Source organism: Pyrus communis, chromosome 3, assembly GCF_041283825.1.
Source record: "Pyrus communis isolate YQ-2024b chromosome 3, ASM4128382v1, whole genome shotgun sequence".
In the NCBI taxonomy this organism is placed as follows: domain Eukaryota; kingdom Viridiplantae; phylum Streptophyta; class Magnoliopsida; order Rosales; family Rosaceae; genus Pyrus; species Pyrus communis.
The window spans coordinates 3,390,167-3,411,417 of record NC_142567.1 but is presented as its reverse complement, the minus strand read 5'-3'; the positions used below and the strand labels follow the sequence as shown (position 1 = coordinate 3,411,417).

At 34.4% G+C, this 21,251-nt stretch overlaps 2 protein-coding genes and 1 pseudogene across 5 annotated transcripts; 2 read left to right on the top strand and 1 right to left on the bottom strand.

Annotated features, from left to right (window-relative positions):
- The first annotated feature begins 284 nt into the window (after nt 1-284).
- Nucleotides 285-3,005, top strand: LOC137714153 (protein trichome birefringence-like 41; annotated as a pseudogene). Its single transcript, XR_015960278.1, has 4 exons — nt 285-490; nt 1,185-1,361; nt 1,651-1,809; nt 2,724-3,005. The product of XR_015960278.1 is annotated as a protein trichome birefringence-like 41 (transcript).
- A 4,896-nt stretch (nt 3,006-7,901) lies between these two features.
- LOC137716612 (protein trichome birefringence-like 41) lies at nt 7,902-12,914 on the top strand. The gene is made up of 5 exons (XM_088690638.1): nt 7,902-8,371; nt 10,019-10,190; nt 10,886-11,061; nt 11,350-11,508; nt 12,349-12,914. The coding sequence occupies exons 1-5, from the start codon at nt 8,070-8,072 to the stop codon at nt 12,641-12,643; spliced, it is 1,104 nt and encodes a 367-aa protein (XP_088546764.1). The 5' UTR covers nt 7,902-8,069; the 3' UTR covers nt 12,644-12,914.
- Nucleotides 12,915-16,207: 3,293 nt separating this feature from the next.
- Nucleotides 16,208-20,622, bottom strand: LOC137716209 (zinc finger BED domain-containing protein RICESLEEPER 1). Of its 3 annotated transcripts, none has more exons than XM_068455622.2 (5): nt 20,368-20,622; nt 19,136-19,205; nt 16,784-18,778; nt 16,602-16,683; nt 16,208-16,506 (listed from the first exon to the last, which is right to left on the bottom strand). In XM_068455622.2, the coding sequence occupies exons 3-4, from the start codon at nt 18,750-18,752 to the stop codon at nt 16,616-16,618; spliced, it is 2,037 nt and encodes a 678-aa protein (XP_068311723.2). In that variant the 5' UTR covers nt 18,753-18,778; nt 19,136-19,205; nt 20,368-20,622; the 3' UTR covers nt 16,208-16,506; nt 16,602-16,615. The 3 variants fall into 3 exon arrangements, with proteins under 3 accessions (XP_068311723.2, XP_088546760.1, XP_088546761.1); XM_088690634.1 differs by lacking the exon at nt 20,368-20,622 and adding an exon at nt 19,432-19,683; XM_088690635.1 differs by lacking the exon at nt 19,136-19,205.
- Nucleotides 20,623-21,251: the final 629 nt, after the last annotated feature.

Here is a 21,251-nt window from a genome sequence, read left to right as displayed (position 1 = left end):
ATAGAAATCCAAACTCTTAATGTTTTTTTCTAAAATTTGGAAAGGATTAACATGCTTATTATATGAATTATGAATAATGATTATCGTTTAACTTTCTCTCAAGTACACATATACAAGTGGAATCGTGGATTGTCCACCATTGATGAATCCGTCTGTAAATTTTCTTGCCATGTATAAGGAGATTGTGTACCTAAATTGTTAACCAAAGCCAGACATAAGTTCTAACTAATCGTTTTAATCTTATAGTTTAGCAATATAATAACATGGTAAATTGTCTGATAAGAAAACACTAAAATATTGATAACTTTTATTTTGTAGATTTAACAGGCTTGACTTCTTCAAAAGATTTAGAGGGAAAAGCATCATGTTTGTTGGAGATTCATTAAGCCGAAATCAATGGCAGTCCCTAATATGCATGCTTCATTCGGCTATGCCAACTGCGAAGTATAATGTGACAAGAGTAGATGATGTATCTATCTTCGAATTTACGGTACGTTAAACTTACACTTTGTTTTTGTTATTATTTCATCTTTGCTAGGTGAATAAATCTGTTGCCAAATGGTATACATATTTTGTTGCAAGACTTTGAATCCAAATCATTAATTAGTAAGTTGTTCAAAAGTGTAATCGAAATTGACAATTTGGCAACGTAACATAAGAAAACAATGATAGAAAAATGTGTATGAGTAATGCTATTTGAGTTCCACATATAATTGGTATGTTCCAACTCTATTTAAAGAGTTCGGCAACAATGTAGTTTTGTATCTAATTAGCATAATTAAAATTGTATTAGCACTTTATATCTAATTAACAACTTAATTTCCATATGGTTCAATATCTTAGGCTTGGTTTCGAATCCTCCCCCTCCTTTTAATAATAATGAACTTTTCAAAAAATTACCAACTTAATTCATCAAATGAAATCACATCAATTTGGTATCGGTGAATGCAATGCATCCAACATATACAACATTTTAGACTTGGTTAAGGTCCATCCCTATTGGTCCGTTTTCTTTTCGAACTATTGGTCCATGACAAATTTCACCTTTCAATTCCCTGCTTGGACAATATTTGACATAGACCTTTGTCCCGGCTCTACCAAACAAGAAGCATGTGGTCCTCTCTCTGATTTTTATTTTTCTTGCGGTAAATGGCATGGTGAAAAATACAATCAAATTACTGCAGGATTATGAAGTTAGAGTGATGCTAGACCGCAATGTGTATCTAGTAGATATTGTAAAAGAAAAGATTGGGAGGGTCTTGAAGCTTGATTCAATAGTGGGAGGCAAGTTATGGAAGGATATTGACATGCTCATCTTCAACACTTTGGCATTGGTGGAATCGGAGAGGACCCTCTCAACCGTAAATCCTACAACTATATTTACTATAAAATTTAATTTTCTTTTGAATTATTTTTTTTTTTTTTTTTAACAATCGATATTATATGCATTAAAGGAAAAATGGTGAGCTCAACCTCACAATGGGCTAACAATAATATGATTCAAATTCGTGACAAGAATCGAACTTAAGACCTCTCACTTATAAGTAAAGAAGAATTTCACTAGACTTTAGTACTAAGTGGATCTTTTTATTTAATTTTAACTGGGGTTAAAAGGAAAAAAACCAAATTAATTAATTATTAATTTTGCAGATAGGATTATGTTGAAGTAGGAGGCCAGATAAGCAAAGACATTGACCGCATGCTTGCTTTTGAGAGGGCACTTATTACTTGGGTTGGATGGGTTGATTCAAACATTGATCCTTCAAAGTCCAGGGTTTTCTTCCAGGGAATATCTCCTTCTCATTACAAGTACGTTCCTTATCTAATATAACTAAGGGGCAGTTCTGTGACATTATTTTTTTACATAATTTTTCACATATGTTTTTGTGGTGCATTTCGTGATATGTTTTAATGATCCGAACCGTTTATCTTTTAGAATATCATTTATAGATCATCTTCCAAAAAATTAGACAAATTCAAAATCATTAAGATATTCATTTGTAGTAAGAAAATAGACGAATACGGTTCTACAAAGAAACCCTAGATCCAATGGTCATATGATTTTATATTTGGGCGATTTTTGATAGACATGATCTATGAGGGAAGATCTAAAATGTAACAGTTGAAATCGTTAAAACACATTAGAAAGTGGGCCCTACTAAGCCCTGCGTCAAAAGTTGCATAAAAAAAATAGTGTCACAAATCCATCCCCTATAACTAATCTAAGATAATAATCGTTAAATTTTAAATTAAAACGGAATTGTTATTAGCACTTTAAGAAATCTATCTTATACTCACAACGCCCTTCATAGTGCAATTTCTCCACTATATTCTCATTAAAGAAGAGTGTACGTAGAAGTTAGAACAAATTGAAGTGTAATTAAAAGTTATGTCAATTAAAATTCAACGTTTTGGTGACATACACATTAGTTTTAATTTTTTTTATTAGACGTGGTCGTGAGTGGATGTCAATCAAGAATATATACAAAAGTAAAATTTAATACATGGTATATCAACGACTAATAATCATCCAAATATACGTGAAAACAATTGTCATTATAATTTTTTATTAAGTTGTTGTGGAGAATTGTTTATGAAGTTTGTTCCAGTGACATCCACTCACGACCATTGATAATATACCCATTTTGGCCAATTGATAATTATGAAGTTTGGCCAATTTCCCCCCTGAACTCTCATTGATAATATACCCATTTTGCTTTTAGTGGCAGTGAATGGCAAGAAGTTGTGTAGGACAAAAGGAGCCTTTACTTGGGTCGACCTATCCAGGAGGTTTGCCACCAGCTCTGAGTGTCCTGAAGAATGTGTTGATCACAATAAAAAAGCCAGTGACATTGCTAGATATAACAAACCTCTCACTCCTACGTAAAGATGGACATCCTTCAATTTATGGGTTGGGAGGCCGCGCCGGAATGGACTGTAGTCATTGGTGTCTTTGTGGAGTCCCAGATACTTGGAATGAGATTCTCTACAATTTTATTCTTTGAAACGTTCCTGATTGAAACTATCAAATCGATGGCGTCTTGTGCCATTGAAATAAAGATATGTAGATAAAATTTTACATGTTTTCATTTTTTTAGCATGAAATGAATTCACGTAATAGTGTACCTGTCCCTTATCTTGATATAAAAGAAACGTTAATAGTTGACATTAAAGTATGAACTGCTGAACAAAAAAGCATCAGAGACTGCTACACTCATTAATTTGGAATTTGGTGAGATGTAGACCCCCGTGGGCGGTGGGCCACTTTATTTGAATCCTCCGTAGGGTTTCTTGTTCAAGTATCTACTATCTAGCCGTTAGTTTAGCAAGAAAAATTTGTTATAACAATCATAGTTCTATGTCCAAAAAAAAAAAAAAAACAAACAATCGTATAGTTCAAACCAAAATAATTGCAATTACCATGGAACTGGAACTTAGAGCTTTGCTTGATCGGATATGGATGTTGGAACCTGTTTTACTTCCTTTTATGTTTGCTTCTTGGAATGAGCATCCTCTTCGGATACTCTAATCATGTCATTTCATCATACATCGTGCAACCAAATTTCATCAGGTACTATTTATAGTCAATTTCAAATAAAAAAATTTACAATGATTTCTGACCGCACGATGTACGATAAACGGATGTGATTAGATGATCTTCGGGATCCTCACTATGAGGATCCGGAGAGGATCCTCATTCTACTTCTTGGCCCATTGTATCCTATTAGGACAATACTTTCTCTCATTTCCGCGGCGGAGGAAAGTTTTTATTTTCTATTAATGTGATATCATTTCACTGCATAATACTATATGAGAATCATTGACATTCTTTATCATCATTTAAATATTGTGTCTAGAAAAAATTGTTGAATTTGGGGGCAGCTTATTAATCCATATTGTGTCTTAACAAATCAATGATTACAGTAACAAGTAGCATCATTATAATGAATCGTCAATTCCTTTTATTCATATGAATAATTAAACGGTCGAATTTTGATCTTAACATTTATACAATGAAATGATGTCACCTTCTTATCATGAATTTTTGTTGCTCATCCCATTTCCAAATAATAGAAAATTTAAGCGGTTAAGACATTTACTTTCACACTCAAGATTTTAAATTCGAATCCCCCTCTATCAATATTGCTTGTATTGAAAATAAAAAATAAAAGCTCTAATTAGCTATGAGTCTAATTCCCGATGTGAAACCTTCTAAAAGCCACATCATGGCCAAAGTACAACAACGTATCATGACCACTTCATTATTCAGAATCCAGAACGAGACATTCCATACTTCCACCAAGAAGGTCAGAAAAGGCATTGTAAATTTCTTTTTAACCAAAGTAATGACTCTGGAACATGTTATCGATACCTTTTTACTGCCAACAAAACGCACTGACATGTTGTACATTCTTTTTTGACAATATCGATACACATCTGCCATGCACAAAGTTTTTCTGATGAAACGTGTTGTGACACTGATTGCAAATTTTTGTCAATTACATAAGAGCAAATGAAACCTATGAAAGCTTCCGGCCAGATTCCAATACCAGACTAGAAGCAAACAACCAAGACTGATGTTGAAAAATCTTTTCAACCGAGGAAGCTCAGATTCAAGCTCTAGTGATGCAGCGTAAATTTGAGGTATGCCCGCACCATTTTGAAACACTTTGCTCTTTGCTCTAGTACCACCTTCAAGCACACTGTCGGCCGCAGCCCTTCAATGTGTTCAATCGTTTTTATGTTCAGAACTTGGGTTCCTGATTGTAAACCAGCAATGAGAGGAGTGGTTTTGAGAAATGTTTCAGTGAAGTGAATTGGCCCGCACGGATAGCTTGAGCTAGCAGTGACACTGCCATCTGCTGACAAGAACTCGACCATTAACTTGGGGAACAAGAAACTGTAAAATAAGTCACAAAAATGATATTTCAATTAGGTATATAGATTTTACTTAGTTGATAAAGTTACCGGTGGCAGCTTTGATTTGTCGTAGAGTAAAATAACTAGTTTTTTGTTCCAGCCCACGACGCAGTTCAGACACAAGAATTTTAGAAAATAACATACAATGAGGCATGTGAAAACTTTATATGCAGAGATTATCCTCACCTTCATCTTCGTCTTTAGCCCCTAAGTAACCAGCTATTCGGAGGACTACTAAAACCAATGCGACAGACACAAATGCTGCTACTACAATACCGGCAATAGAACCGGCAGATAGCCCCCAGTATCAACCTTAAAATATGACAAGTGAAAGTTCTAAGGAATTTAGATGCGTGCAAGAAAGAAAATCAGAAATCCAACAACGCGGGAAAAACTTACTTGGTGTCATAGTAAATCTATAAGTGGTCCATAGACACCTCGGTTAGGAACGGAAGTATAATTGGATCACTAGTGTGCTACATGAATAGTAACGTTGTCGAACTCTATGACAATGTGTGCTATAAGGTCATCTCCAACTAAAAGGGCTAAATATAGCCCTATCTAGAATTATAGTCCTGCAAAAAATTATTTTTAAATGAACGTGTCAAATTATATTTATATACTATCTCCAACCGAGGCTAAACGTAGCCCCTCAATAATTTATTGTTTTTAAGTTGTTAACTTATTGGGTAATTAAATTAAACTACCGTATTAAAATAAGCCTCTGTTTTTAATTTATTATCCAGACATATTTTTAGTGACATTTGTCTCTAAATGAATAAGCCTCCGGATTTCTTATTTTTATATAATCTCAATAATTTTTTGGATTGGATTTTGAGTAACACGTGTTGCTAAATGAGTAACTCTCCACAATTTAATTGAAATACAACTTAATTGAAATACGAGAACGTAAATATTAAATCTACAACAACTTAAATATTAAAGACTACAAAATATTATAAGAAAAAAAAATTAGAATTTAAAATTTATCTTTTAGATTTCATCTGAAAAAAATAAAATAAAATAAAATCAAACAGCTAGATGACGTCAATTAGCCATTGTTGCTGATATCAGCATATTGAAGGATGACAGGTGGGCCCCAACAAACGGCTAAAAGGATGACAGGTAGTACCATTAAGTTTCATAAACAATATGTGTGAGGACGCGCGGATCATGCTCTTCAGTTTATTTTATTTATTTATTTTTTTAATATAATATTAAAATTATGTCTTTTTCATTAAAATTTAAGTTCTTTTGTCCTTTTTATTAAAGTTTAAAGATTTTTCATTAAAATTTAAGTTTTTTTCATTAAATAAAGTTATAGCATGATTTTTTATTAAAATAAACTTAATCCAAATTCTTTTCACGAAAGTTCCAAAAAAATAAATAAAAGAGTAAGACGGTTAGGTGAGCCGTCCGGTTCCACAATTTAGCCCCTACAGCATGTGACTCAGTTGCGTGAGGGTTTCAATTTTTATTGATGTTGGTATACTGGATCCTTTGAGACAGCAATTAATGGAACATTCAAGAAAAAAACGCCAAAGTCTTTTCTAAACTTTATCGTGATAAATCATACAAGTATACAAGGTATAAAGATTAGCCAATTGCTCATCAGAAACAACTATGACAGAAGCAAGAAAAGCAATAAAGAAACAATAATAATACTCAAGTTACCGACTACTTATTTCAATGTTTAGTTATCAACTAATACGGAGAAATGGTCATATAGTACCACGATTTAGTGGTATTTCTCTTTATTTGTAAGTAAGAGATTTTATGTTCAACTCTGGTTAAAGGAAAATTTGAACCAAATTATTCCTTATCCATTGTGAGGATTAGCCCAATCTCTCACTCCTTTAGTATAGACAATATCGTTTGTTTTAAAAAAACTAAAATAGAGAAATGATAAGGAGATCCTCTCAAAAGTAAAACTCTCTACCACCTCATATTTTTGCACAATATTTTATAATGTTGGCACTTTAATGTAAGATTTCAATTCTTCAACGTTTCAGTAGTAGTTAGTATATTGTTCCATGGAGCTAAGGTCCAAAATAAGGAAGAAACAGGAGTTTCCATGATTTTATCGCCCAGTCAATTATATTCCACTTAATCCATGTTTCATGGCCACATATCTTTCCGGGGATATTGACGTTAAACTGTAAGGTGACGGAGAATTCATGAAGAGTCCTACTTTTAGAGAATTCTCTTGGCATTTCTCATATGAAACATGATGTGCTAATTTCTGTGAATAAATTAGTTAATACAATTACAATGGCAAATTTTATATCGAACATTAATCCGTAACTAATGCTCATGTTTATGTGAATTTATGGAAAGGAAAAAAAATTGAAGAAACATGAAAGTTCGCATTGCTCTATTCAAAATGACCATGAAATGACAACTCCGAAATTCCTAACTTAGGGTCTTAATTAGTATTTATTATTTAGTTGAGAGTTAGGAACTTAAATCGGGTACAATCTTATTACGGACGATTTTTCTATATAAAATAATTGTTAATTATAAGGTAATGCAAGATTTTTCTTGATAAAATAGGCAACATTTCTAGTGTGCCACTGATAATTTTCCTATTGGTGAATTGATAAGCTTGCCATGGAATGTCATTACGTAACTAGAAATGTAATATTTGGTATATTGTGAGATAAATTTTGTGATTGATGAGTTGACCAACCTAAGTTTCCCTCATCCTTTAGGTCCGATCTACTTCTTCTTCGTGTAGCAATTATAATTGTCTGATATTTCTAAAGTCTTTCAACCTCGCAACATAATTTTGTAATTTCTCATTTGTCGGGCTATTAGCCCCTTTGTTTAACCCAAAAAATAAATAAATAAATGATTATAGTTTCTACATATCTTATTCTTTTTGAAATTTTTTATTTAAAGCTGTCATTTAATTCCTTTTTTATTTATTCGACCCAAAAGAGATCTGCGTGAAGAGAAAAGGGCAACGTAAACCATTGCCTCAAAGATACACAAATTGCCAACTTTCCATCCTCTCTCTCTCACGTATATACAGACAAGACTTATAAATATAGGAGCTATAAGAGATAAAGAGAATATAGAGATAACAGTTTGTAGTCCCATTACCATTTCTTTTAAACACCGATCTCTCTCTCTCTAGAAAATTGCTCATGGATGTCTGGGTTAATAGTAGTTTTTGTATGAGTAGTATAGCTGTTTTCCTCCTTCTTGTTGTTTCTGATTACCAAGTAGTAGTATTAGTAAATGGTGAAAGAATTGGTGAGCCATCGTCATCGTCGTCATTGTCATGTGATTTCTTCAAAGGGAGATGGATTTTGGACCAATCCTACCCGCTCTACAATCCTTCCTCATGCACCTTCATTGAGCATGAGTTTACCTGCCAAAAGAATGGCCGTCCCGATCAGATTTACACCAAATACAGATGGCAACCACATGACTGTGATTTAGCAAGGTGCACACCAAGCTCTCTCTCTCTCTCTCTCTCTCTCTCTGGCTTCTCTTCTTCTACTTATTATTATTAATGCCCTTCTTTTGTTGCGATTATTAGTGCAAATATTATTGCTTATTATTTTCCTAGTTGTTGGCTTGGCTCATCCTATATATCTCCTGCCTAAGTGCAGTCATGAGATCGGGACCAGCAGTTGTACTCTTTGCCGCTGTAGCTATAGTTTCTGGTGGACCAAAAACTGGGGGTAAATTTTTCATTAATTAGTATTGATGCCATATATACGATGACATTTACATGCATCGTTGGATAGGCCATGTTAAATGCATAAGGAAGTTAGATGGGTCATGCTTTAGTTTAGTATAGAAAAAGAAGCTTAGGTTCTTAGATTTTATACGTTTCATGTATTTGAAGTTGTAAGGGTTATGTGTTAATGTTGTTAGTAAGTGAGGGCTGTTGAGTTCTTGTAACAGTTGCTCCTAGTGTCTTTAAATAGTTGTATCATTGAGTGGAAGGTAGTTTTTTTTTTTTTTTTTTCATGAATCAAAAAATTGAAAGAAAAAAAAATAAGGAGTTCTCTCGACAAATGACTTGTTTTGATAACATTTTTCGAAATATAAAAAGTAAATTTAGATCTTGACTGTGATCCTTTTTACATCTCAAACAATGAACAAATTTTCTGACCAAAAATAAAAACACATGAACAAATTTTATATAATTCGTGGGGGAGACATCCTGTGAACTGAGTAGATCAATGTTATGTTTAAAAACACAAAAATTCTTGCGGAGGGGCCCCTCTGAATATATAAAGCGACACTCTCCCAATGATTTCCGTAAGAAATATAATGTTTGGCCGCATGGAAAATGTCGGTGATGGCAGCCTTTCATAGGTGACAATTGCATCCTTGGTTTGTGTGAACTGTGGTCGTCTTGATAATGCGATGGCACAGTGGTGACGGAATTGGATTCTTTCTAGTCCCACACTCATGTGATATGGCCTCTACTCATGTGACAATTATTAATGAAATTCATCAAACTATTTTTTAAAGTCGTGTATTATACGGGCTTCGGTGGTGCCATATTTGTCATGCGAGTTCTTCGTGTTTGACATAAAAGAAAATTATCATATGATTAGGTTCAGAAAATTATCAATAATTTAAGAAATAAGGAATTGAGTTTCAAATTTAGAACGCATGGGTGGAATTCAACATGCTATTCATTAAGATATTAGACCACATACTCAGAAAAATCTAGCCTGATTTTACCAAAGCTTATATTTTTTGCAATAACAATAATATATTATACAAATTAGCGGGGATTTGGGTTGAGTCGTAGTAAATAGAAATCCAAACTCTTAATGTTTTTTTCTAAAATTTGGAAAGGATTAACATGCTTATTATATGAATTATGAATAATGATTATCGTTTAACTTTCTCTCAAGTACACATATACAAGTGGAATCGTGGATTGTCCACCATTGATGAATCCGTATGTAAATTTTCTTGCCATGTATAAGGAGATTGTGTACCTAAATTGTTAACCAAAGCCAGACATAAGTTCTAACTAATCGTTTTAATCTTATAGTTTAGCAATATAACATGGTAAATTGTCTAATAAGAAAACACTAAAATATTGATAACTTTTATTTTGTAGATTTAACGGGCTTGACTTCTTCAAAAGATTTAGAGGGAAAAGCATCATGTTTGTTGGAGATTCATTAAGCCGAAATCAATGGCAGTCCCTAACATGCATGCTTCATTCAGCTGTGCCAACTGCGAAGTATAATGTGACAAGAGTAGACGATGTATCTATCTTTGAATTTACGGTACGTTAAACTTGCACTTTGTTTTTGTTATTATTTCATCTTTGCTAGGTGAATAAATCTGTTGCCAAATGGTATACATATTTTGTTGCAAGACTTTGAATCCAAACCATTAATTAGTAAGTTGTTCAAAAGTGTAATTGAAATTGACAACTTGGCAACATAACATAAGAAAACAATGATAGAAAAATGTGTATGAGTAATGCTATTTGAGTTCCACATATAATTGGTATGTTCCAACTCTATTTAAAGAGTTCGGCAACAATGTAGTTTTGTATCTAAATAGCATAATTAAAATTGTATTAGCAATTTATATCTAATTACCAACTTAATTTCCATATGGTTCAATATCTTAGGCTTGGTTTCGAATCCTCCCCCTCCTTTTAATAATAATGAACTTTTCAAAAAATTACCAACTTAATCCATCAAATGAAATCACATCAAGTTGGTATCGGTGAATGCAATGCATCCATCATATACAATATTTTAGACTTGGTTAAGGTCCATCCCTATTGGTCCGTTTTCTTTTTCGAACTATTGGTCCATGACAAATTTCACCTTTCAATTCCCTGCTTGGACAATATTTGACATAGACCTTTGTCCCGGCTCTACCAAACAAGAAGCATGTGGTCCTCTCTCTGATTTTTATTTTTCTTGCGGTAAATGGCATGGTGAAAAATACAATCAAATTACTGCAGGATTATGAAGTTAGGGTGATGCTAGACCGCAATGTGTATCTAGTAGATATTGTAAAAGAAAAGATTGGGAGGGTCTTGAAGCTTGATTCAATAGTGGGAGGCAAGTTATGGAAGGATATTGACATGCTTATCTTCAACACTTGGCATTGGTGGAATCGGAGAGGACCCTCTCAACCGTAAATCCTACAACTATATTTACTATAATATTTAATTTTTTTTGATTTATTTATTTATTTATTTTTTAACAATCGATATTATATGCATTAAAGGAAAAATGGTGAGTTTAACCTCACAATGGGCTAACAATAATATGATTCAAATTCGTGGCAAGAATCGAACTTAAGACCTCTCACTTATAAGGAAAAAAGAATATCACTAGACTTTAGTATTAAGTGGTTCTTTTGATTTAATTTTAAATGGGGTTAAAAGGCAAAAACCAAATTAATTAATTATTAATTTTGCAGATGGGATTATGTTGAAGTAGGAGGCCAGATAAGCAAAGACATTGACCGCATTCTTGCTTTTGAGAAGGCACTTAATACTTGGGCTGGATGGGTTGATTCAAACACTGATCCTTCAAAGTCCAGGGTTTTCTTCCAAGGAATATCTCCTTCTCATTACAAGTACGTTCCTTATCTAATATAACTAAGGGGCAGTTCTATGACATTATTTTTTTAAATAATTTTTCACATATGTTTTTGTGGGGCATTTCATAATATATTTTAATGATCCGAACCGTTTATCTTTTAGAATATCATTTATAGATCATCTTCAAAAAAATTAGACAAATTCAAAATCATTAAGATATTTATTTGTAGTAAGAAAATAAACGAATACAGTTCTACAAAGAAATCCTAGATCCAATGGTCATATGATTTTATATTTGAGTGATTTTTAGTAAACATGATCTATGAGGGAAGATCTAAAATAGCTGAATTCGTTAAAACACATTAGAAAGTGGGCCCCACTAAGCGTTGTGTCAAAAGTTGTATAAAAAAATAGTGTTATGAATCCATCCCTTATAACTAATCTAAGATAATAATCGTTAAATTTTAAATTAAAACGAAATTGTTATTAGCACTCTATCTTATACTCACAACGCCCTTCATAGTGCAATTTCTCCACTATATTCTCATTAAAGAAGAGTGTACGTAGAAGTTAGAACAACTTATTGAAGTGTAATTAAAAGTTATGTGAAATAAAATTCAACGTTTTGGTGACATACACATTAGCTTTAATTTTTTTTTTAATTAGATATCGTCATGAGTGGATGTCAATCAAGAATATTTACAAAAGTAAAATTTAATACATGGTATATCAACGACTAATAATCATCCAAATATACATGAAAACAATTGTCATTGTAATTTTTTGTTATGTTGTTGTGGAGAATTGTTTATGAAGTTTGTTCCAGTGACATCAATCATAAGTCTATAACCTTCTTTTCTTAATTTTGATTTTAGTGGCAGTGAATGGCAAGAACCAAGGGCAAGAAGTTGTGTAGGGCAAAAGGAGCCTTTGCTTGGGTCGACCTATCCAGGAGGTTTGCCACCAGCTCTGAATGTGCTGAAGAATGTGTTGAGCGCAATCAAAAAGCCAGTGACATTGCTAGATATAACAATTCTCTCACTCCTGCGTAAAGATGGACATCCTTCAGTTTATGGGTTCGGAGGCCGCACCGGAATGGACTGTACTCATTGGTGTCTTTGTGGAGTCCCAGATACTTGGAATGAGATTCTCTACAATTTAATTCTTTGAAACATTCATGATTGAAACTATCAAAACGATGGCGTCTTGTGCCATTGAAATAAGGACATGTAGATGAAATTTTTACATACTCTTATCTTTTTAGCATGAAACGAATTCACGTAACAGTGTACCTGTTCCTTGTCTCGATGTAAAAAAAACGTTAATAGTTGACATTGAAGTATGAACTGCTGAACAAGAAAGCATCAGAGGCTGCTACACTCATTAATTTGGAATTTGGTGATATATAGACCCCCGTGGGCGGAGGGCCACTTTATTTGAATCCTCCATAGGGTTTCTTGTTCAAGTATCTGGCCGTTAGTTTAGCAAGAAAAATTTGTTATAACAATCATATAGTTCTATGTCCGGAAAGAAAAAAAAAAATCATATGGTTCAAACCAAAATAATTGCAATTACCATGGAACCGGAACTGAGAGCTTTGCTTGATCGGATGTGGATGTTGGAACCTGTTTTACTTCCTTTTATGTTTACTGCTTGGAATGAGGATCCTCTTTGGGAGGATCATGGGGCTCCTCCAATCACGTCCTTTTATTGTACATCGTGCGGCCAATTTTCGTCAGGTGCTGTTTATATTCAATTTCAAATAAAATAATTTACAATGATTTCTGACCGCACAATATACAATGAAAGGATGTGATTGGAGGATCACCGGGATCCTCACAAAAAGGATCCTCATTCTACTTCTTGGCCCATTGTATCCTATTAGGACAATACTTTCTCTCATTTTCGCAGCGGAGGAAAGTTTTTATTTTCTATTAATGTGATATCATTTCACTACATAATACGATGTGAGAATCATTGACTCTCTTTATCATCATTTAAATATCATCTCTAGAAAAAATTGTTGAATTTGGGGGCAGCTTATTAATCCATATTGTGTCTTAACAAATCAATTATTACAGTAACAAGTAGTATCATTATGATGAATCATCAATTCCTTTGATTCATACGAATAATTAAACGGTCAAATTTTGATCTTAACATCTATACAGTTAAATGATGTTACCTTCTTATTGTGAATTTTTGTCGCTCATCCCAATTCCAAATAATAGAAAATTTAAAAACAAAATAACTCCGCAAAAGATTTGTAATTTAAGTGGTTAAAGACATTTACTTTCACACTGAAGATTCTAAATTCGAATCCCCCTCTATCAATATTGATTGTATTGAAAATAAAAAAATAAAAGCTCTAATTGGCCATGAGTCTAATTCCCGATGTGAAACCTTCTAAAACCCACATCATGGCCAAAGTACAACAAACTATCATGACCATTCATTATTCAGAATCCAGAACATGACATTCCATGCATACTTCCACCAAGAATGTCAGAAAAGGCATTCTTAATTTCTTTTTAACCAAACTAATGACTCTGGACCATGTTATCCATACTTTGTTACCATCAACAAAACGCACTGACATGTTGTGCAATATTTTTTTATTTTTTTGACAATATCGATACACATCTGCCATGCACAGAATTTTTCTGCTGAAACGTGTTGTGACATTGATTGCAAATTTTTGTTCAATTACATAAGAGCAAATGAAACCTACGAAAGCTTCCGGCCAGATTCCAATACCAGACTGGAAGCAAACAACCAAGACTGATGTTGAAAAATCTTTTCAACCGAGGAAGCTCAGATTCAAGGTCTAGTGATGCAGCGTAAATTTGAGGTATGCCTGCACCATTTTTGAACACTCTGCTCTTTGCTCTAGTACCACCTTCAAGCACGCTGTCGGCTGCAGCCCTTCAACGTGTTCAATCGTTTTTATGTTCAGAACTTGGGTTCCTGATTGTAAACCGGCAATGAGAGGAGTGGTTTTGAGAAATGTTTCAGTGAAGTGAATTGGCCCGCACGGATAGCTTGAGCTAGCAATGACACTGCCGTCTGCTGACAAGAACTCGACCATTACCTTGGGGCACAAGAAACTGTAAAATAAGTCACAAAAATGATATTTCAATTAGGTATGTAGAATTTACTTGGCTGATAAAGTTACCAGTGGCAGCTTTGATTTGTCGTAGAGTAAAATAACCAGTTTTTTGTTCCAGCCCACGACGCAGTTCAGACACAAGAATTTTAGAAAACAACATCCACTGAGGCATATGAAAACTTTATATGCAGAGATTATCCTCACCTTCATCTTCGTCTTTAGACCCTAAGTAACCAGCCATTCGGAGGACAACCAAAACCAATGCGACAGACATAAATGCAGCAGATAGCCCCCAGTAACTAGTATCGAGAGATTTTTCAATGAGACTGGAACACGGAGTGGTACACCATGTGTCATTATATCAATGATGAAATATATGTGGTAAAAAATTAATAACTTAAAAAATACAATTTCCCACCACGTATATAAAAACAAGTGGTTTACCACCCATGTTCCCGTCTTAATGAAAATTTTCTCTTCTTAACCTTAAAATCTGACGAGTGAAAGTTCTCAAGACTTTAAGATGCGTGCAAGTAGAAAGAAAATCAGAAATCCAATAACGCGGGCAAAACTTACTTGGTGTCACAGTAAGTGTAGATATAAGTGGTCCATAGACACCTCGGTTAGGAATGAAAGTATAATTGGATCACTAGTGTGCTACATGAACAGTAACATTGTCGAACTCTATGACAATGTGTGTTATAAGGTCATCTCCAACCGAAATGGCTAAATATAGCCTTGCAAAAAATTATTTTTAAATGAATAGTGTCAAACTATATGTATATACTATCTCCAACTGGGGCTAAACATAGCTCCTCAATAATTTATTATTTTTAAGTTTGTTTTTAACTTATTAGGTAATTGAATTAAACTATCATATTAAAATAAGCCTCCATTTTTAATTTATTATCTAGATATATTTTGAATACGACTTGTCGCTAAATGAATAAGCCTCCGGATTTCTTATCTTTATATAATCTCAATAATTTTTTTGATCGGATTTCGAGTGACACGTGTTGCTAAATGAGTAACTCTCCACAATTTAACTGAAATACAACTTAATTGAAATGAGATAACTTAAATATTAAAGACCACAACATATTATAGGAAAAAAAATTACAATTAATTTTTTTTTTTTTTTTTTTAAGATTTCGTCTGAAAAAAAAAAAAATATAAAAAAATCCAACAACTAGATGACGTCAACTAGCCATTGCTGCTGATGTCAGCACGTTGGAAGGTGACAAATGGGCCCCAACAAACAGCTGAGTGGACAGTTAGAAATAGCCAACCCGATAGCCAGAAGGCCATCATTCGGCCTGGTTGATTCCACACATTTTTGACCCAACCTTTCATTGGAGTTGGGTATTTTTACCAAAACGGGCTTAAAAATTGCCTATGGTCATCTTTCCAAATGATTCCCTCACCATATTGTTACCCTCCTTACTGGATTGAAGCCCATGCGGAGCAACATGGACGAAAGCTTGTCTATATCTACCGGTAAAGTAATACCTGCATGTCCAAAGTCCGCGGGAATAACATCATCGATGATACTGTTCCAGTAACAGTGAGGAGTTCATACTGTAAGAATAATCTAAAATATATTGATTGAGAATTTGAGATGAAGGTTTTGTGCATAAACATAAATATATAGATTACTGATTGAGCATCCCACATTTTGTTAATTTCAGCTTCTGTTCAATCTAGAACATGCGAAGGAGGTCCCTCTAATTTACGTACAGATGTCGGGATCTGGTTGATATCCTAAAATTTACAATTAAGCTTGACAAGGAACTACAGGCGATTACCGAGTCTCATGTGATGTATTGACATGGAAATATAGATAAGGTTCACTGCCCAGACCAGCTTTAGGTGTGTCTGACATCATTTTAACAGCACCGGATAGGCCAATAGCTTATCCATCAACCTTGCATCACAAGATTACACCATAAGTCGGTACATTGCTGAGTACTGTTAGTGAAATAGATATGGAGAAATGCAGGAAATGTAGCAGAAACATACCATCGGAAAATTAACTACTCAGCAAGAATTAGTCTGGCTGAAGGGATTGGTCTAGCAGAATGGCTTGGCAATGAATTGTCATCTGATAGAAAAGAGTTATCAATAATTATTGCAATAAGATTACTACCAAGTATAGGTGATAATGAAAGACAAACATAAAACTCAAACTGTAATTCACATGCCTTTTAATTCCACCCGCAACCAATCTTGTGTGCATACCAAAGCCTCTCGAATGTCAGGATTCAGTGAGCTTCGACATTCATCAAGCAGTCTACCGCCAGCGTTGAATGCTGATTCTGGTGCAACAGTTGACATAGGAGTTCCCAGAACGTCACGTGCCATCATGGACAAAATAGGGTACCTTGGTGTGTGGACCTTCCACCAATTTAATATCTTAAAATCACAATTGCGTGGAAAAACTGGTTCCTCTAGATACTTGTCCAAGTCTGATATCATGTTTTGGCTCTGAGAGGTCTCGTAGAGAAATTTGTCAAATCCCTTCAATCGATCCCTACCATCAGTGCTGGTACTCGGTAAGCTGCTGCCAGGCAAAGCTGAACCTTGATCAACCATTGTTGAGCAAATTGAATAAGCATCAAAAAGTTCCTTGAGGCCATCGGAAACTTCCTTGATCCTATCCAGAGCAGTACTACCGTATATTTGGGAGTAGTAATACTCCACCAACTTCATTTTGAATCGGGGATCCAAGATCGCTGCCACTGCCAAAGCCAAACTGCACTTGCTCCAGTACTTATCAAACTTAGCTTTCATCTTTAATGCTATAGAACTAAGAAATTCGTCTTGGCTCTTGCACCATTCAATTAATTGGATGTGAACATCACAAATCTCAGGAAAATATATACTTGCAGTTGGACATTTGTTGCCACAAAAGACATTGGTGATTTCAGCAAGAAGTTTCAAATAAACTGTAACAAACCTCGTCCGTTCCCATTCTGTGTCTGTTAAAGCTGATGTATACGAAGGGTCATGCTCTTGCAGGAAAGAAAATGCACCCCTGTATTCCAAGGCTGTTTCAAGCATAAGATACGTTGACTTCCATTGAACTGGGAAATCAAGAATTAATCTCCTCTGACTATTGATTCCAACTTGCCGAACAATTTCATTGAACTTCCCTTGTGTCACTTGTGAACTTCTTACGTGTTTGAAACTTCCTCGAATATTTTGTATCACCTCTCTCATTGCTTCTAAAACATCCTGCACAACTGAATTTAGAAGATGTGCAGCAGAGCGAATATCAAATAACTGACCATGGACCAAGAGAGGCCTGTTTTGGGAGATCCGGTCTTTGATTCTTAGAACAATGTCATCATCGCTGGAACAATCATCAAATGTCAAGGCAAACAACTTACTGTCAATGTCCCAGTCCATCAGACATTTGATAACTACTTCTGAAAGCAAGTCCTCCGTATGAGTAGAATCAAGTGTGACAAAATTCAGAATTTTCTTTTGTAGTTTCCAGTCCTCATCAATACAGTGTGCCGTCAAACACAGGTACTCAACGTTTTCTGGAGAAGACCACATTTCAACAGAAAGGTTAATTCTGCCGTGCGAACTGTTAAGCATCTCATACACTTGATGTTTTTCCTTCCTATAAATTTCCATACAAAACTGTTCAACATCATTATTTGGCACAACCTCAAATGATGGCTGAAGGTTCTTCACAAAAACTTTGAATCCAACATCATCAACCATGGTGAACGGGTAACCATGCAATATAATCATACGAGCAAGATCATAACGACTACGGTCGTGATCAAACTTTCCGCTTGCAATGGTAACTAGTTCATCCTTTTTCGGATCCTGATCGAACTTTATAATTCCTGGCTGAATATAATCATCTTTTCTCTGTGCTTCATCACCATTAATACTATCTACGCCAACGATATTATCTTTTTTCCTTCTCTTCGCTGAAAGTAGTTGTGATACATCAAAGTTCGATCGTTTCAGACATCGCATTAAATGGTTTCTCAGATGGGTGGTCCCACTATTACTTGATCCACTGAGCTTCTTGTGACAATGTACACAAACAGCATAACATATTTCAGCCTTTCTAACCCTTTCAAAATGATTCCAGACAATAGATGTCAACCTCTTTGGTTTCTTAGCAGACTCAACTGGTATTATTTCCATCACATAGGCATGAAGTCAACCAAACTCTGCAAAACATAAGAGATATAACAACTAAATCAGATACAGCAACACAATGAATTTACGGAACCTCACACATCAATAAAAAAGTTGATAAAGCCGCAAAAAACTAGAAAACACTCCAAATGCTAGCAGATTATTAACATCCTATTCCATTCCATGGTGCACAACACCAATAAAAGGTGAATGACAATATATGTGAGGGTGCATTTACTAGTATAATTACATGCATACGCGAAAGCTCTCATACTAATAGAGATTTTACAACTAATCACACTGATAAAATTTTGGTGCACGTAAATTCCTTGGGATACACCCTTTACAAGAAGTCAAATATTTTCAGACCCAAACCTTGCAATACTTACATCATCCAATGAACACCGAACTATAAATAAACAATGCACAGACACGCACCAGCATATACGCACTGCATCACTACAGGAAGAAAACACCACATTATCAATTGTTTAAAGTCACGAAGAGCGTTATCAGTCAGAAGATACGAATGACAAGATTCAAAACGTATGTGTAGTTGTGTACTTTCATTTCACAAATTGGATCCTGAAAAACTGATTTTTTTTTTTTTTTTTTTAATAACATTTTTAGTGCACAAGACAACGACTGAATTAATTTTTCCCTATGGAGATCTCCTGAGGCAAACCTGGAAGCAAACTAGAACACAGCGCATACAATGGCCAAAAATTCAACCTTAAAACGAGTGAATAATGCAGCTAAAGTAAATAATGTCAACCAAACCCATGAAGCCTCGCAACTTGAAGATCAATTCCAAAATTAAATCTTCAAACATAATTATCCATTGAATAGCACTGCATACAAGATTTAAATACGACTCAACATGAATTTAGGGAATTTATGATCATAAGTTAATAGCTAAAAGATCCAGCGTTGAACTTCTCACTAAGCCTGTTACGCATATCAAGAGAGCTGCAGGTCACTAAGTCTTAATACAGACAGCAAAAACAGCAAACTTTAGAACATGTGACAACAATTTAGATCAACAAAACCGTCTGAATGCAAACTGTGTATCTCAAACTCAAGAAAAATGTGCATGAAGCCACCGAGATAACCCGAAAAATAAACGAAGAACACGTCATGACAACTTGACAAGTCGAATTTTTTCAACCAAAAAAAAAAAATATATATATATATATATATATATATATATCAAATGGGACCGGGAGTCAACATTTGGAGTCATTTGTTAAGGTACCGTTGACCCATATCGCAAATATATTTTTGTTGGAACCCATATCACAATTTAAGTGATAAAACTAACGTCAAATCCTGATCATACAAAATCATGACATATACACAACCAAATGACTTGAATTTCATCAAAACCCAAAAACCAACTTAAACAAAAATTAATTTCAAATAAATTACATCCAAAATAAAAAAATTTAACTCTAAAGTTTCAACATTTTATCTTCAAATCCCTAAGCAACAGAACAACCATATGCATTTAAGATCTGGGTCACACCAAAACCACCAAATAAACATTGAAAATTTCCAACCTAACAGAGTGAGGGGGGTAAAAAAGGTACAAAATTTGACAAAAATTCGAAATGGGTCTTACCGCAATTGTTGAAATGACCTTGTATCTTAAAAAATCTCAGGGAATCCAATCGGTGGTCCGGCGAATCGGGGCTGGATTGCGGGTGACCCTGAAGAGAGAGAGAGAGAGAGAGAGAGAGAGAAAGAGCGAGCCTTAACCCGGATGCGGGTGTGAGATAAAATGGGTTGGATCCGATAGAGTAATGCCCACTATATCGGGTTTATGGGTCAACGGATTAAGGATATTCTTTTAGTCGAACCGATACCAATTGACGAAAGAAGGTGCGGACCCTACTCATTTGAGCTGACCCAGCTTGGGTCCGTCTGGTTTCTGGGTTTGAATCATTTGGCAATGGCACACTATTACAACATGAATAAAAGTTTACACACATTTAAACCATTAACAGAGGATGCTTAGATGATAGTGGACTTGTATCATATAAATCGCTCTCACACATTTGAGGTTAGGCATATATGTTTATTTATTTTGGAAAAATAAGGTTGGCCTCGTTGAATCGTTTGTATTTTTTACAAAACAACATTCTAACATATTTATTTACTCGAAATTCTATGGAGTTCGAGGGATTTTAATGGATTTTTAAATTTGTGGTGTTTAATTGTTTTCATATACAATTTGAGTGAAATCTCTCAAAATCTCAAAGTGAGAGAGAAGAGAGATTTGCAATGCTTAAAACGCATTATAAAATTTTAGGAAAACAAATGAAAAGGAGTTGAAAACTTTATATTTTAATGATAATAACAAAATAAAGGGTAAAGTGAATAGTATCATGATTGATTTTTTTAATGTAAAAATGTGGTTTTTCGTTAAAATTGACAGTACTGCAGGCTTTTCGTTAAAACTCCCTAAAATTTCTCCAATTTCCTCATAATTTAGGTTTTGAGAGT